This window comes from Osmerus eperlanus, chromosome 28, assembly GCF_963692335.1.
Source record: "Osmerus eperlanus chromosome 28, fOsmEpe2.1, whole genome shotgun sequence".
In the NCBI taxonomy this organism is placed as follows: Eukaryota; Metazoa; Chordata; class Actinopteri; order Osmeriformes; family Osmeridae; genus Osmerus; species Osmerus eperlanus.
This window is the reverse complement of record NC_085045.1, coordinates 3,346,870-3,363,128: the sequence shown is the minus strand read 5'-3', so window position 1 is coordinate 3,363,128 and position 16,259 is coordinate 3,346,870. Positions and strand designations below refer to the sequence as shown.

Genomic DNA, 16,259 nt, shown 5'->3' with positions numbered 1-16,259 from the left:
CCAGGCCTCTTGAATAGCAGAAACCACAAAAAAGAAACTCTTCACCGTTCCATTTAGGTTAAGGGATGACTGGGAAACATTTACTTCCCACCAATTCACAATTTGGAGCAATTAAACCCAGCGTGATCTTCCATGTCTGGGGGAGTATGGAAGCAATTGAATCTCTCAGGAACCAGAACCCGGTCCACTCCCAACGACACACAGGGGAGAAACAAACTCACAGTGTTGACCCTGGCTGACACATTCTAAATGGACTTTCTACAGTGATGGAGCGATTTCACTACTCTGTCGCAAACAGACAACAAGAATTGTAATACTACTACAGGGAGCACAGGAGACTATGTGTAGCTAAGATGGCTCTGGAGTGAGGCGTTTATTGCCGTGGATGTCAGCTGAGCTCGGGTATGCCTTTGTTAATTAGTAGGACGCACACTGTAACACTCAAAAGTCTTAAACGTTTAAAACATGCAGAGGCTCTGCTCTGGATAGAAGACCACCTCTGAAGAGAGCTGCCACCACTTCCTTTGCCACCATCCACAAAAATGTTCATATGAACTCCAAATTACACGGTGGAGCGAGGCCGAGCAGAGGCTGAAGTATTGGAGGAGGCTGAGGCAGGTGCTGAGGCAGAGGTTGAGGCAGGGGTTGAGGCAGGGGTTGAGGCAGGGACTGAGGCTGGGGCAAACCTAGAAAGAGAGGCAGTTTCAGAGGGAGAAGCAGTGGGAAGCCCTCTTGCAAAGTGAAAACAGCACACCATCTTTTGTAAACTTGGCTGTGGGACACTCAACTAAATACTCAATAGAGGTTTCACCGATTGATCCAGTTGAACTGTTGAAACAGGCTGGAACAAGTCCTTTATCAGCAAAACGCTGACTGGGCAAATACGTCTGAATCATGTGTCTGGATCTACTGACTGTGTAAATCTGTCGTATTAAACTTGCAGTGAGAACCACTATCTCTCCATCATCACGTATGCCAAAGATGGCTCTAAGCTAAGCCCAGGGTCTATAAGTCACAACTGAAATGTAATAACTCACAGACACTGTTATTACTGCAGAAAAACAAAGTAGTAAATACTGTTTAATACAGTGATGACGCAGACAAGAACTCAGATCCATCACAAGACTCTCATTGACAAATAACATAAACTCCCACTGCAAAGGCACAGCAGCATAAAGACCATAAAACATGTCTAGTTTTTAAATCAGTCAAAAAGAAAAATGAATGACCCTGGCCAAACCCGTCATATTAAATTAATTAGCCAAACCCTTACAGTAGAGCAGTGCACTGAAAGTGGCATTTAAAAAGTCGTTTGTAATTCTGTTGAACATAAAACTTGAGAGCTTGTTTGAACTCCTCCCCATTCTCATTTCTCTCTGTGGTATTTTGGCTTTGTGAGGGATAATAAAGACCTATGAAAATGGATCAAGGAAATGGATTGGCTGGCACAGAACACGCAGAATAAGAACATACGTCTTAAACGCTGGTCTCCTCTCCAAATCAAATAGGGCCCCAGTTCACAGGGGCGGGAGAGGGAGAGTGCACTTGCCACAATATTCGGGTTCTTTATTGCTAGCATATGTACAGACAGTACCAATCCTATTATGGATTAGCTCCATGGCTACCGAGAGGCCACACCACTGTGTGTGTGAACACAGTGGTGTGAAAATATTATCACAGTACAAAGACAGGACCTGAGAGGGAGAAACTATGAAAGGACTTCCTCCCTTCTGATTGCCGACTTCCTGTAATGGTCTGCCTGTGTTCCTGCTTGGTCCTTACAGACAGACAGACAGACAGACAGACAGAGGGTCAGACAGACAGACAGACAGACAGACAAAGAGAGAGACAGAGAGAGAGACAGAGAGAGAGTCAGAGAGAGAGACAGAGAGAGAGTCAGGCAGGCAGGCAGGCAGGCAGACAGGAAGAGTGTCAGACTGGCTGTGTTGCTGTTGGAAGTCCGTCAGCGCAGGCCTGGGGGTCAGTCAGGGTCAGCGAGGAGTGGTGGGACAGTGGTCAGTCCCTCACCTCAGTCCAGCCCCACACAGCTGAACAGACTCCCTGCCAAAACCTTCTGCTGAGACCAAGCTCACGGCTCACAGTAACCCTCATATCCTGTGAAAACCCAGCACCCCCCCCCAGGCCACGGCAGTAGCACACGATCTCTCCATCAACCTGAGCTGGTTTGGAGTCAAGTCCCATCGGCCTGTTTGAAGGTCTGTGTCCCAACGTGGAGCCGGGAGCCTTCAGACAGTCTGACCTGCTTAAAGAGAAACACGTCCTGGAATGTGGCCGCTCTCTGTCTAACTACTGGATACATTACACCAGATCACACTGCCTCACCAGGGCAAACTTCACTACAACGGTGCCTCCTTCTCCTCCATAATGTCATGTCCAGCTCCTCAAAGTATTTAGAAGCTGCGGCAATCATAACATCGTCTTGTATCACGGATTTGGTTTGCGTTTCGCTGTTTTTTCCGCACACGTGGACGAACCGAAAGCCTGTCTCCAGCCGAACCCGAACCCAGGAGCAGCGAGGGAAGAGATGGTTCACTCTGCCAGAGTTCAAAACTCCCACTGTGACTCAACCCCTCTGTCAAAACACGGAGGGCCCGCGCTGCAGTCTCAACTGAAATGAAGCAAGGAATCTTTTAGCAGCAGCTGAATGTTTATGGAGATGTCTCCAAGCTCCCACACTTTGTTCTCATATATGGAAACTGGTTGGGTGAAGTTCATTCATGAAACAGGTCCTTATAACAGTCAAGGTGATGCCATAGGATGCCCTGGTATGATCTGAACAAATATAAAATGTGAATACTGTGTCTAAATGCCCAATTTGTTCTTTTGTCTATCTCTCCTCATACTGTCCCCAGATGTGTATCTGGTTGTATTAGTGGTTGTATGTGTGTGTGTGTGTGTGTGTGTGTGTGTGTGTGTGTGTGTGTGTGTGTGTTTGAGCTCATGTCCAGGTTTAGCAAGATGTGTCAAGATTTGCAGCATTGCACAGTAAATACTCCCACACTTCATGTGTGTGTCTGTTTGTGTGTGTGTGTGTGTGTGTGTGTGTGTGTGTGTGTGTGTGTGTGTGCATAAGCAGACATGTGGTGTGTTTACGTGTGTACAGGTTGGGACAAGGACATCTAAACACAGGTTGTTTAGGCCCAGCTGTGTTGAGCAACAGCTCTGAGATGTCTACAGATGGGCCTCTTACGCATCACTTCCTGCCCCGAGGCCCCGATACACAGACACAGACACAAGAGCGTCAGACACACACCGCTCCGACTCTGACTCACACGTCTAACCCTGCCACGGACCCCGGGCCCTCCTCACAACACACCACACCAGACCACACACTACACACCACACACAACACACCACAACACACACCACACCATAACACACCACACACACCACAACACACCACACACAACACACCACAACACACCACAACACACCACACCACACCAGACCACACCCTACACACCACACCACACACAACACACCACAACACACCACACCACACCACACACAACACACCACAACACACCACAACACACCAGACCACACACCATAACACACCACATCACACACCACACACCATAACACACCACACACACCACACCACACACACCACACCACACACACCGCCAGCCTGATCAGCAACAGCAGGGCTCTCTCCCTGTTCGGGGAGTGCTGGGTCTGAACAGGCTCCAGTGAGGGGCTCTCGGAGGGCTCAGGCCCGGTGTTTGGAGCTCTGTGCTGTTGGCTCGCTGCTGCGAAAATGTGATGGAGGGAAAAATGTGAGGAATTTGCTTTACTTTCATGTTGTTACTTGGCAAGGCTTTATCTTAGACACTTCCAGTCAAACATGCCACTGAAAAGGAAGACTTGAGACCATCTCTTATTTCCACCGCAGCTTAAACAGGCCGAAAAGCAAACATTCTCACGAAGAACCAGGCCCGACACACAGAGGAACCCACAGATAGACAGAATGACAAGCAGGCAGATAAACATACAATCCTTTCTGCTAATAGGCCTTCCCCACCGCACAGACCTGGAAGGAAGCATCAATCAGTGGACAAGCAGTCTATCTCCGAAAGTTCAAAGGTCAACACTTCATTTAAGAGGTAACCCCATACTGAGGCTGTTGACACGAAGGGGGGAAGAAAGAGAGAGAAAGAGAGAGAGAGCAAGAGAGAGAGAGGGGATAGAGGAAGCGAGGAGAGACAGAGAGCAGGGAGAAGGAGAGAACAAGAGAGAGAGAGAGGGGTGAGGCTGAGTGTTTCTGACAAGGGGGGACTGAGAGTGATTATGGAGCCACCAGCGGTCCTGGCTGTGTGGAAGGGTTCTGACAGAGGGCTCCCTCAGCTCAGCCCATGCTGCTCCAGTTACTCCACTCCAAATCAGGGGTGTCTCCCTCTACAGCGACGGCACCACCACCCACAGCCTGGCCCGCAGCTCCGCGGCCAGCTCGCCGAGGAGTCCGCTGTGGTCGGAGCTGTTTTGGTCTCGGGAAAGTATACTATACTGTGCTGTGCTGTATGGCCTTCCCTTGGGAAAGAGGGCTAGAGTTACTATACTGTATACTAAATGTGTTATTTCGCCTCATTCTTCGTCAACAATGTCGATCCTCTGAACTTCACAGATGTGCACGCCAGATTGCACAGACACATGCGCAAACACACACGCACACACTCCCTGAATCTGGGGGGGGGATTCCCTCCCAAAACATGGGCCCACAGCAGACATGGGTGGTCCACGCTGGTCATTATATCCCTGCAGGCGAAAAGGCAAACACAAAGCACCCTGGGAAACCGAGCCGTCCGAACGCAGCAGAACGACTGGTGGCTGTCACTCTGAAGAAAGACAGCGCTTTACCCCCTCCACGCTACACACTAACCTCCCTGGCTACCAAAACCTCACATATCACAAAGCGAGGCAGAGATAGCAATAAACAAGCAGTAATTCAAGGCAGCATCAACATTGAAACTGAGTTTTTATAGCCTTCGTAAGCCACACATCTCACTCTCCCTGATGGGAATATGGGAACTCAGATCACAGCATTTGCTGTGTTTGAACCGTGTGAGAAATCAGTCCTGTCTAATGTAAGTCTGGTAAATATTATCTTTGCAGAGATATAAATGTAATATGTTCTGTTTGTTGGAATGGTAAGTCCTCCATCTGCAAACAGAGAGACAGGAGTGGTTTCCCACCCTAGGGTAGCTCACAGTCTTGTTCAGACAACCAACCTGTTCAAACACTGCAGGCAAACAGGCTGCGCCACTGTCAGCGAGCACAGCTGAGGTTTGTTTACAGTTCATGAGAGCAGAGAGCCGGCTGAAGGCTCTGGGTGCTTTTTATAGAAGTGGAAATGAATATGTTTTTGGTGATGGATGGAGTAGTGCAACTGGTCTTCTCCTCTTGTCTCTTGGCCCCTCGGTGACACACACCTCCTCCATCTTCCTACGCTCTGGGCTCCTGCTTGCTCTGGTCCCCTTTGACCACTGACTCATCGTTTCTCAATGGTTGACAAAAGCCATTGACGCGCTGACACAAAGGACAGTTTGTGTCTCCGTCCTCACTCATTTTTCAGCGGATGGAATCTGTTGACCCTCCAGCGCCGAGGCCTTTGTGGGACGGCACATTGACGTGTGTGGACGTGTCTTATCTGAACCTGTTAATGATTGGTAGATATCGACACAAAGTGTTATTTGTTAACTTCCAACCTATCAACTGCCGTGCGTATTGATTCATGCTGTGGGCTTTACAATCACATTTCCTTCAATCTGTATCAATGCGGGATGGATATTGTACAATGTGTGATTGTAGGACAGTAAAACCAGGTCTGTCCTTTTATTTACCTATTGACTGTTAAAACAGACAAGGGAGGAAGTGAGAATGACACAGGAAGTGGCCAGCAGGTGAATCACTGATTACAGATCGGTGTGGATGAGCTGCTAGCATGCGAGGCTAACAGCTGTGCAGCCCTGGGGCGGGAGTGAGCGCAGTCCTGCTGGAGAGAGACACTAAACACTAAAACATGCCTGCACTTTGCTTTGTTCTGCAAACATGACTTGAAAGGAAATAGGTTTCAGGCACAATAAAGTAAAAAAAAAAATATATGTTTTGTCTTGACGAGCATTGCTGTGTCCTATTATCAGTTACTTCGATACTGTGTTATGTGTGCTTTGCATAGACGGACACTCCTAAAGTATTCCTAAATAACCAGATGGATCCACATGCTTAACCCTAGAGTGCTCTATCTTGGTATAGTCTGGGCAGGACTATCTCAGCAGAAAAAGGGAGGGGAAATGCAGGAAAAAACCATCCCTTGCCTAAACCTCTCTGCAAAGGGGGTCTCCAAACATTAAAACCAGATGCAGGCAAGCAAAGTGAGGTGCACTGCAAACTGGTTGTGGTCTGGATGGTATATATAGAAGCTGCCAGTATCATCCATCACCGAGTTAAGAAGAGATTAGCCCCTGAATGCTGCCCCTCAAACCTTAAACTGGGTTCACGATAACATGAACTATACTATATCTGTTACCTCAGTGTGGATGCACACAGTGTCTCGGACAGTCAAACTGTTTGTACAATGGACTAGTGTTTATGTCTGCATTGTGCAAAAAGCAAACTGTAGAAGGATCACCTGGGTGCTACATGGGCTGGGCAGGGGGGGCCGGGGCAGGGGGGCCGGGGCAGGGGGGCCGGGGCAGGGGGGCCGGCGGGCTGGGGAGGGGGCCGGGGGCTGGCGGGCTGGGGGCCGGAGGGTCTGAAGAGGAGTGCTGTGTTTGGAAACCACAGTGACGTGTCTGCTGGTTGAAAACAACCTCGCTGCTGCCAGGCCGGCCTCTCTGTGGTTTGTTTACATTGAGAACTATTCCAGACAGCACACGCACACTCACACGCACGGTGCATGTGCATCCAGGGACACATGCACACCGAGAAATATGCAAAAGCACAACAGCTGATAAAGATTTCAAATCAGATCTCCCTTTCCGAAACTAGCCTGGCTTTCTGTCTCTTTCTCTCTCTCTCTTTCCCTCTCTCTCACTCATAGAGGCACACCTGCAGTGCACCCACCCTCCTCACAGCTGGCTTGGCAGGGAGTTAGGAGAGCAGGAAGAGTGGGCCAACTCAGTGAAAGCTCTATGGAGCAGGAGTTTGTGTCTGTGTGTGTGTGTAGTGTGTGTGTGTGTAGTGTGTGTGTGTGTAGTGTGTGTGCCAGGGGCTCTGAAAGGGGGGAGCAGGATGTGAGTGATTGCCCTGAGAGTACAGGAGGGGGGGTGATGGAACACTCGGGGATGGATGAATCCACCCCTCCCCCTACCTCACCCCCATGTCTGAACCCCCCAGGTTATCCCCCTCTGTCTAGGTTCCACCCTGTATCGCGAGCCCCTGCTCTTCACTCCAGAGCTCCTTCGGAAACTCCCACAGAAACATCCAGGAAGACTGTGGCTCCCCACCGCCCTCGTCTGGGGCCCAGGAGAGAGGAGGGTCTCCCCCGGTCCCTGATTCCAACTGCAGACTGCTACCTGTGGAGACCTGTGGAGACTACCTGTGCTACCTGTGGAGACCTGTGGAGACTACCTGTGCTACCTGTGGAGACCTGTGGAGACTACCTGTGCTACCTGTGGAGACCTGTGGAGACTACCTGTGCTACCTGTGGAGACCTGTGGAGACTACCTGTGCTACCTGTGGAGACCTGTGGAGACTACCTGTGCTACCTGTGGAGACCTGTGGAGACTACCTGTGCTACCTGTGGAGACCTGTGGAGACTACCTGTGCTACCTGTGGAGACCTGTGGAGACTACCTGTGCTACCTGTGGAGACCTGTGGAGACTACCTGTGCTACCTGTGGAGACCTGTGGAGACTACCTGTGCTACCTGTGGAGACCTGTGGAGACTACCTGTGCTACCTGTGGAGACCTGTGGAGACTACCTGTGCTACCTGTGGAGACCGCAGAGGGCTCGCTGGAGGAGAGTTTCAGACAAGACTAGAAATCTAGGCAGCGACTGAGACACTCTCCACTCCAAACACAACAAAGTCTGCACAGTCTATCTCACATACCAGCATGCCGGGTAATGGATTATGGGTAATCTGTCAGCCAAAGCTTGTGCACTGTTTTAGAGGAAACCGGATGATTATTATAATCTTTTGTTGTTTTTTTAACCATGTATTTACTTACAGAGTGATGTGAGGAAACAGAGGCCCATTTCCTGTCAAGGTGAAAGCAACATGCTTCCCCAGCCTAACATGAATCCAATCAAGTGTACATAATAAACAACAAAGTCAAAAGACAGAGTTATCTTTTAGCGGAACCGCACAAACATCATGCATGGATTGCAGGCAGTCCTGCAGTAATCACTTTATGGACGTGCTGAACCATCAGAGGCACAATCAGCTTCTAGACACGCAGTCGTCCGCCACACTGCATTGTGTATTTATGCTCCGATTTCGCTTTTGGCAGCGTTGATGTTGGTAAGAGTAACCGTATGCCTATGGGGGCACAGGCTTTATGGTGGGGAAACCTTCAACAAAGCTCCCATTCTTCATCCTGCTTCAGTGTGATGACTCTGCTGGCGGTTGGAGCTTCTGGCTCTGCTGTTGTCCACGTACGACACACTCTTATAGTAACCGGTGTTGTAGACACACACTGTAACCGCTCATCCCCACCCACTCCTGAAATACTCTGGGCAGGACATTTATAAACACGGAGAGACACCGACACATCCACACGTTCACAAACACACATTAACTTCCAAGAGAGATCACTTTCTTCAAGAGGTGCTAGTTTATAACTTATGTTGGAATCGGTCAAAGAAACATTCTCTCTGAATGTCTCTACTTTGCGAATCTATAATTGGCGTTGAGATGTACTGGAGCCTATTACCATCCTGTGTCATATTTTCAGAGAGATGACAGGAAATTGTATTGAAATCTCATCATATCTTAAAAGTAATTCCAAAATGTAGGGACAAAGTACTCGACTAACCATTCCCGCAGCCATGAAAGTCAATTAGCTACATCTATCAATCCTCATCGGTTGAAAAGGACTCAGTGAGTTATTGATAAAAGGGATTAAATTGATCATGAGGCTACTGTTTGTATCAACCCTGGACATACAGTAAATACATGCATTAAACTATGTACGGAGAGGACGTGCTCTCCCTGTCGGCTGGATCTGGAACTTTTCCAAATCATCACGGTTGGACTGACTCCAGGTGAAAAAAAGCTGGCAGGATCATTAAAGAGCGACCTCTCCGAGATCCGGCTGTTCATTTGAGCTCAGACTGAGTTGGTGTGGAACACTGTATGACAGATTATTGCCAGATAGACTGCTGAGTTTACAGTCGGTGTTGTTTTAGATGACTTTCCACGACATTTTGGTCTTTTCTTAACCCGAACGAAGGACAGGACTACGTAACATTATTTCTAGATTTTTGTGGAGAGTGTGTGTCTTAATGTTTACGGTTTTATTTTGGGAATAATACTACGACCCTGCAAGTGCAATTTCATAAACCACGGATACCAAATCTGAGGTTTGTGAACAGTTAACAGCCAAATGTGTTTCTATATATTGGAATTCCTTGATTGTTAAACTTGTATTATGATTATTTCTCTTTCAGTGAGATCTGCTTTGAACGGTTGACCCATTGTTGTTCGTTTTCGGATGTCAAGATTTTTTGCGCATTTGGCTTTGAAGTCCTTCAAGAATATTGTTTGACTCTGCCTCGAGTGACTTAGCCTCCTTTTTGTTTGGAGTTTTCCCAGAAATGGTGGGGCACCTACATTTACAAGCTATGGATGATAGTCTGAAAGGAAAGAATCGGGAAGGACTGCTTGACAGTCCGGATTCGGGATTACCACCAAGTCCAAGTCCGCCCTTCTATTCACTGTCTCCTGGTCTGCTCGAATCCCGCTCGGGGAGTTGTACGACTCCTGTTGAAAATCATGGATACTACAAAAAGGAGAGCAAGGAAGGCAAACTGGTAAGCAACAGTTGGAAGATGTGCGTGCATGCAAACACTATTACCATATCAATGTTAGACAATCGGATAGTAATTGACATCAAAGAAAATGTTGTAAAACGACGCAGTTTAACGACCAACAAACATGGGAATGTATTAAGTAGTCTTGTAGTTATTACACATAAAGCTCTGAATAATCTATTACGGAAATAGATGATGATGGAGACAGTGTCTTGTTCGACATCTTAATAGCTATACATCAACTACATCGTCCCAAAGGGCTGATTTCCAATCTTCAAGTAAAAATGTCGTTGGTTGAAGCCGACTCAGTTCAAATAAAAGCTTTCTGTGCATTGTAATGATTAACCCCGGAGTGCAGAAACACTGGGACAGTGGGCAACAGACCACTCAATGTTAATGTTTCATGATTTTCTAACACTGACCTGTGACCTCAGCAAGAGACAGTCCCTTTCACAAATCTCAGTTTTCGATGTAGTCTTGAGGGAATGTTTTCTGTGCTTAGAAGTAGGTTTAAAGGACAAGAAAGAAAGAAAAAAGGTTTTACCACAACCTGGCGGCAGCAGAGATGACCACCAATAGTCAAGACAGTAGTTCCTGGCAGTTAACATGTTGATCTTTTGTGGGTATTGTTGATATTGGAAAGGGAAGAAGGCAGACATACTATCGTATTAGCTGTGTGTGACTGGAGTCGGTGCAGTTAGTACCTATCCCGTGTCTGCCAAATTCCTGATGTCTATCACGTCCTCGCTCTGAGATCTATGATTGGACTGTACCTCTTCTCACCCACATCTACACACGTCGCCTTGGAAACCATATGACACCTGCTAGTCAAGGTGAAACCCGCCAGACAGCCCTGCTGATGGTGTGTCACAAGACTGGAAGATTCTTCGAGGAGAACAGCATAGGGTATAGAAAACGTCTTGATTTTAGGGTCCTTGTTTTCTGTTTTAGTGACTCAATATATGACTACGTACGGCCATTTAAGCCACGAGTAAGACGCACGGTGAATGGTTGACTCCCCTGTTAGGGTTACCAGGACGGGCCCGGGCACGTTTGACAGCGGCTTGTGTACCTGGAGACAAAAGCCGTCCGCCTCTCCAGCACAGCGCAGATGGGAGTTGCGTGCGGTTAGAGTCGAGGGTTGAAAGGGAGAGATATGGGGTCTAATCCTCTGGCTGCTGGAGCTGCTGGAGCCCTCTCGCTCTGTGGTTTCCTCTCCCAGGAGAAGCTTTGATATGGGGGCACTCTGTGCTGCTCTCTAATACCTTTCATGGAGCTGTGTATGGAAAGAATCAAGGCCCCTCCATTAGAAAAAGGGCTTACAAAGCACTTTTGGGGGGGGGGTTTGACTGTTGGCGCTGTGTTTTGTGTGTGCTTGTCTGACAGTTAGGAGACATGCAAGCACTTGCAAATAAATCCCTGTTTTTTCCCCCCTATTCCAGTCGGTTCTGGGATAGTTTTTGTACGCCACCTAAGAACAATCCCAAAGTTCTATTTTAAGGACACGTGGTATTGGGTTAGCAGCTACAGGCTGTTGCATAAGAGTGTGGTGACCTCTGCATTCAAATCTGAACACAGATGCAATCAAAACACCCCCATGTCCAACATGGTTTGTGGAAAGTACAGTGTTAAAGCAGTGAAGCGCATGCGCGCACACAACCACACGTTTACAAAACTAGTGAAAGAGAACGTGGACATGAACTTCATCTTGAGTCCTGCTTTTTGCATGACCTCTTTACTGTGCCATCTCCCGACAGTACCCGAGTACTGTAGGAAGGGAAGCTGCGGACCTGCGGAAGGTTCTGGAAGAACTAAGTTCAGCCCAGCCAGCTCACAAGGCTATTACTGTCCCCAGATTAGCTTCACAGCAGAACAGAGGGAGCTCTGTTATTGATCATGACACCGATGCCTCAGCAGAGATGCTCTTCAATGAAACGTCTCCTGACAATCCTTTTAAATCGGATAGTTTCTGTCTGCGTGTGGACCGGCTGTTGTCCGAGTCCTGTGCTTGGCTGCTGGTAAGACTGCGTGGAACAGTGCGTCCAGGAGCGTCGATTCCATGTGAGTGGAGAGGCCCTCCTACCTAGGGTACCGTCCACAACAGTGTTTACACTTCCTGGGGCTGCCAACACATTCCCATTGGATAAACAGCCAGGATGCAGACCCTGCCAGAGCACCCCCAAGACAATCACACTCTTTTAATGTCACGCTGCAGCATGCCAGAATGCAGTGGAAAACAACTGACTTTGCAGAAGTCCGTTTACAGGGATTAACGTCAATAAAGGTAGCATGCTGTCTCTAGCTGTGAGCCGTCTGACGGGGGGGGGGTGCAGCTTCTAGGGTTGGACGGTAAGATGAGAGCAGGGGCTGGGTGGCACTCTGTGATCCGCTGTGCCCTTGTCCTGTTGCGTCCTGTCCCCAAGCCAGAGCCAGCATGTGTTCCCTCCACGGCCGACCCCCAGGCATGTGACAGGTGGGCTCCCCAGGGGGAAACGCGAGCTGGAGTACGGGTGACAGCAGATGATGGAGCTGGATCAGGGGGATCTACGTATTGAGAGGTTAAGCAGCCCGAACCGCTTTCACTTAGCCCACTTATACCCCCCTACAAACACACAGTAGCTGGTGATATCTTTTATTCTAGGAGCGGGGAGGGCCGTCGGTTTGGCTCCTCCATGCTTCTGTACAGTGAGCAGTCACTGGGGTCGAAGCCTACTGTAATCCCCCTTTAATCCGACACAATTCATGTGTTTTGAGCCCGTCGAAACTCGGAGGAACCCGGAACCTTTCTTGATAAATGTTTACTGACCAGAACTTCTGCAGGCTGTTCCAAGTCAGAGAGTGGGACAGAGAGGAACCCCTCCCTCCCCCCCACCTCCTCCACTCTCCCTCTTTCTCTCCCTCTCTCTTTCTCTCCGTGGGGGTGATTTACGGTGAGGGACCCGAGGGGTTCTGATGGCTTCAGCAGGTGGAGCAGTGACAGTGCCCAGGTTCAAGAGGCTGCGGCGGAGGGCTGCTCTCTCTCTCGTTCACACACACACACACACACACACTTTTACTGGGGCATACCACTGAAAGGGGAGAGATTTACAGCTCCACACTTCGTATCTTCTCGCTCCTACTGTATAATTATCCAAATGAAAAAGGAAGTGGTGTTTCTGTGTGGTGTAACTGGTTGTATTAGGTGTTACTGACAGACAAGCCGTGGGTGAGCACTGATGGAGATTGCACTTGTGGGGGAACAATTTCCTGTTTTTTGGAGCGTCGAGCGCCTTTGTGTCTGCCGGCTCCATCTGCTGTTGTCTGTTGGGTTCACTCTGCTGTTGATGTGGTCTCCTCCTGCAGACTGCGGGTCTGACCTCAGACTCAGTCCCTGGAAAACAACACATTTCTAAGGTCTGGTCAGTGTTCTCATGTCAAAGTGCCTGTCTGTGGTTCGAGACCTAGGAACCCTGGTATGGTGTTCTCCGTCGATGGGGTGCCGCCCCTCTGACTGACCTAGAGCCTCTTGTGTTCCTCCCTCAGCTGCCGTACCTCCTCCTGAACGCCACGGGGACGGACCCCAGGGCGCGCATGTACCCCGTCTTTTTTGGCGAGAGCATCGAGGTCAACCCCAAACCTGAGCAGAAAATCAAGTAAGTGTCTCGCCAAGGCCTTGTACATCTCACTACACACTGCCATCTAGTGATGAACTACTATGCATGACACAGTAAACGTTTACTAGCTAGCATGTGCTGCTTAGTCTGTCGTTGTAGACTGAGACCTCCGTCCTTCTCCCTCCCCAGGTGCAACTCTCAGGTGAAGTACGACTCGGACAAACACTACCGGGACCAGGTGTACTGCGCTCCCGTTCCCACGGTGACCTCCTACAGCGAGACGGTGGTGGCGGTGCACAACTGCACCTGGCGTAGCTTCAAGTCGCAGGTGTACCTGGAGCCACGTCAGAGGCCCCTGCACTACCAGAGCACCACCATCATCTACCCCAAACACGCCAAGAACACGTATCGCACCACCCTCAGCTACAACGCCACGGGGTCCCGCCGCTGGTTTGTGTCCACGGTGCAGCTGGAGTCCAGCGAAGACGCCAGTCCTTGTATCATCTACACGGAGGACCTGTAGAGGCCAGGCCCACCCGGGACAGAGACTGAGGGGGGGAGGCTGGGGGGGTGGCTGGGGGATGGACCCAGACCGGGATGGACAACTTTCATACTAGGACTATGAGACACTTGGGAATCTCTCCTGAAAAGGAAGTAAACAGGGAGATGGCCGGCGTCTCTCAGCTGGAGATCGTAGGACTGTGTTGGGACGAAACGGGCAGATGAGATGGAAACGAGATAGACCGGAGCAAGGATTGACCTGTTTACTGGGTGTATAGACATTTCTACTGACTGTCATTAAGTATGGAACTGGTCTTCGTCGGGTTGATGGAACTGTGCTTCATGGTTCATTAGTCTTATCTATCCCTAGCTGCCATGAGTCCAGGCCCTCTACCCCTGCAGAACCTAGCATACGTTCCTGATGGTTATTCAGAACCTACTGTAGGAGGAGATTGGAACCCAAGGCCCCAAGATGAAACATTTTGGACTTCTTTTGACTGTCTGTCTGTCTGTCCAGCCGTGAGCAGATCACTAAAAATGAATGCCCCACATCACTTGTAGAAACTAACTTGCATAGAGCAAACCAGTATCAGGGCCTGATTGCACTTGTCTAAATTGAGTCCGGTTTTGGGGGATGCGGGGGGTAGATTTATGAAACATTTAATAAGTTGGACCAAAGCTGTACCACAGGAGATGTCACTGAGACATCTCTAGGATCCTCCAGCAGACACATGGTTACTGAGGTGTTCATCAAGAATCCTATTCTTCGCCATTGGTTTCCACAACGCAACAGAATCTAAGGAGGAACGCTGAATACAACAAGTTTGTATTTGTTTTTTCTAACAGGCTTTATTTCCACTCTGCTACTTTGACAACAAAAAAAAATTCCAGAGTCATAGAACCGCCAAGCCATACCAAGGAAACAGTACTGTACTGTTTCTAACAGCTTTACTCTCTGTGGTACAGGCCTGGGAGTCTGATATACAAGATCATTGACAGCTCAACTCCTTTCCCTCTTCAGATACATTTCTATGATATTAGATGGTGAAATGGGTTTAAATTGATTTGCGGCGATGTCAGGTATTCACGATGGAGATTTTTGGAAACGCCTGATCTCGCTCATGTCTTTGTCTGTCTTATATTTGGATGATTATTTTTGAACCTGGTAAATATTGAACCTTGTATTATGAATTCAGATCTTACCTCAGTTTTTTTTTTATCACGTATCTACTTTTATTTCATGGAGATGTGTATTCCCAACATTCAATTGGTATTTTGAGCTACTTTTCGATGAAAGATGCTGAGCTTAACACGTTAAAAAGGAAATCGTTTTAGCTGCGATGAGAACAGAGAGAGAAGGGGAAAGTGATGAGGGACTGTGAGTGAGAGTGGCTCTTAACAGTTCTTGTTATGAGAGAACATGTATCGATGGAACAGTATTGTCACTGTTATAAGAACACAGTCAGCTAATAATACTGAACAGGTTTGGACAGAGAGAGACTGTTTACTGGAAAGATTGTTGCAGGGTCAAGTTATGTGCAGAAGGAATAGTAATGTTGCGATGAAATGAGCAGAGGCTACAATTGATTGGGTCATTTCATGTAGATACTTAAAAACAATTTTCTTGTTTCCTAACACTTGATTTTTGATGTTACTGTAATATACTTTCCTGTTGTATATGTGGCATTGAGGCACTTCATAATTCTCTTTATATTTTTGTATATTTCCCATGCCAATCATCTTTCTTGGTTTTTAGACGAGAGAAAATAATTTAAAAAGGCAATTGCGTATCCTAACTGAATAAAAAAAGAATCAAACCCAAACAGTTGAATCTTCTTTGTTTGTGGTCCCTTTTCATCTGTTGAGCAGAGCTACATAGGGGATTAAAGCAATAATCCTAATGACACATACAACACATAACATACTTCCAGGACAGACAACTTTTCTCAGCCAACACAAAATATTATTTCCACAGCACAGGAAAATACCCCCCCCCCCCCCCCAGACAGAGAGCCTGAGGGGAAAGGACCACATTTAATGTGGCAGAATGTTCCAGCATTTGAAGACTGCCCACTTGTATAAAATATAGCACAAAGTAAAAGGGATTATTGCAAATACATGATGGTTGAATATTTGTCATCTACTGTAACTAGTATCCCATGACTTTGGTGC

The 16,259-nt window shown here is 48.1% G+C and overlaps 1 protein-coding gene across 1 annotated transcript; it reads left to right on the top strand.

Moving 5' to 3' along the window:
- Window positions 1–9,255: 9,255 nt before the first annotated feature.
- rflna (refilin A) lies at window positions 9,256–15,932 on the top strand. The gene is made up of 4 exons (XM_062454320.1): window positions 9,256–9,543; window positions 9,631–9,993; window positions 13,516–13,625; window positions 13,776–15,932. The coding sequence occupies exons 2-4, from the start codon at window positions 9,778–9,780 to the stop codon at window positions 14,107–14,109; spliced, it is 660 nt and encodes a 219-aa protein (XP_062310304.1). The 5' UTR covers window positions 9,256–9,543; window positions 9,631–9,777; the 3' UTR covers window positions 14,110–15,932.
- Window positions 15,933–16,259: the final 327 nt, after the last annotated feature.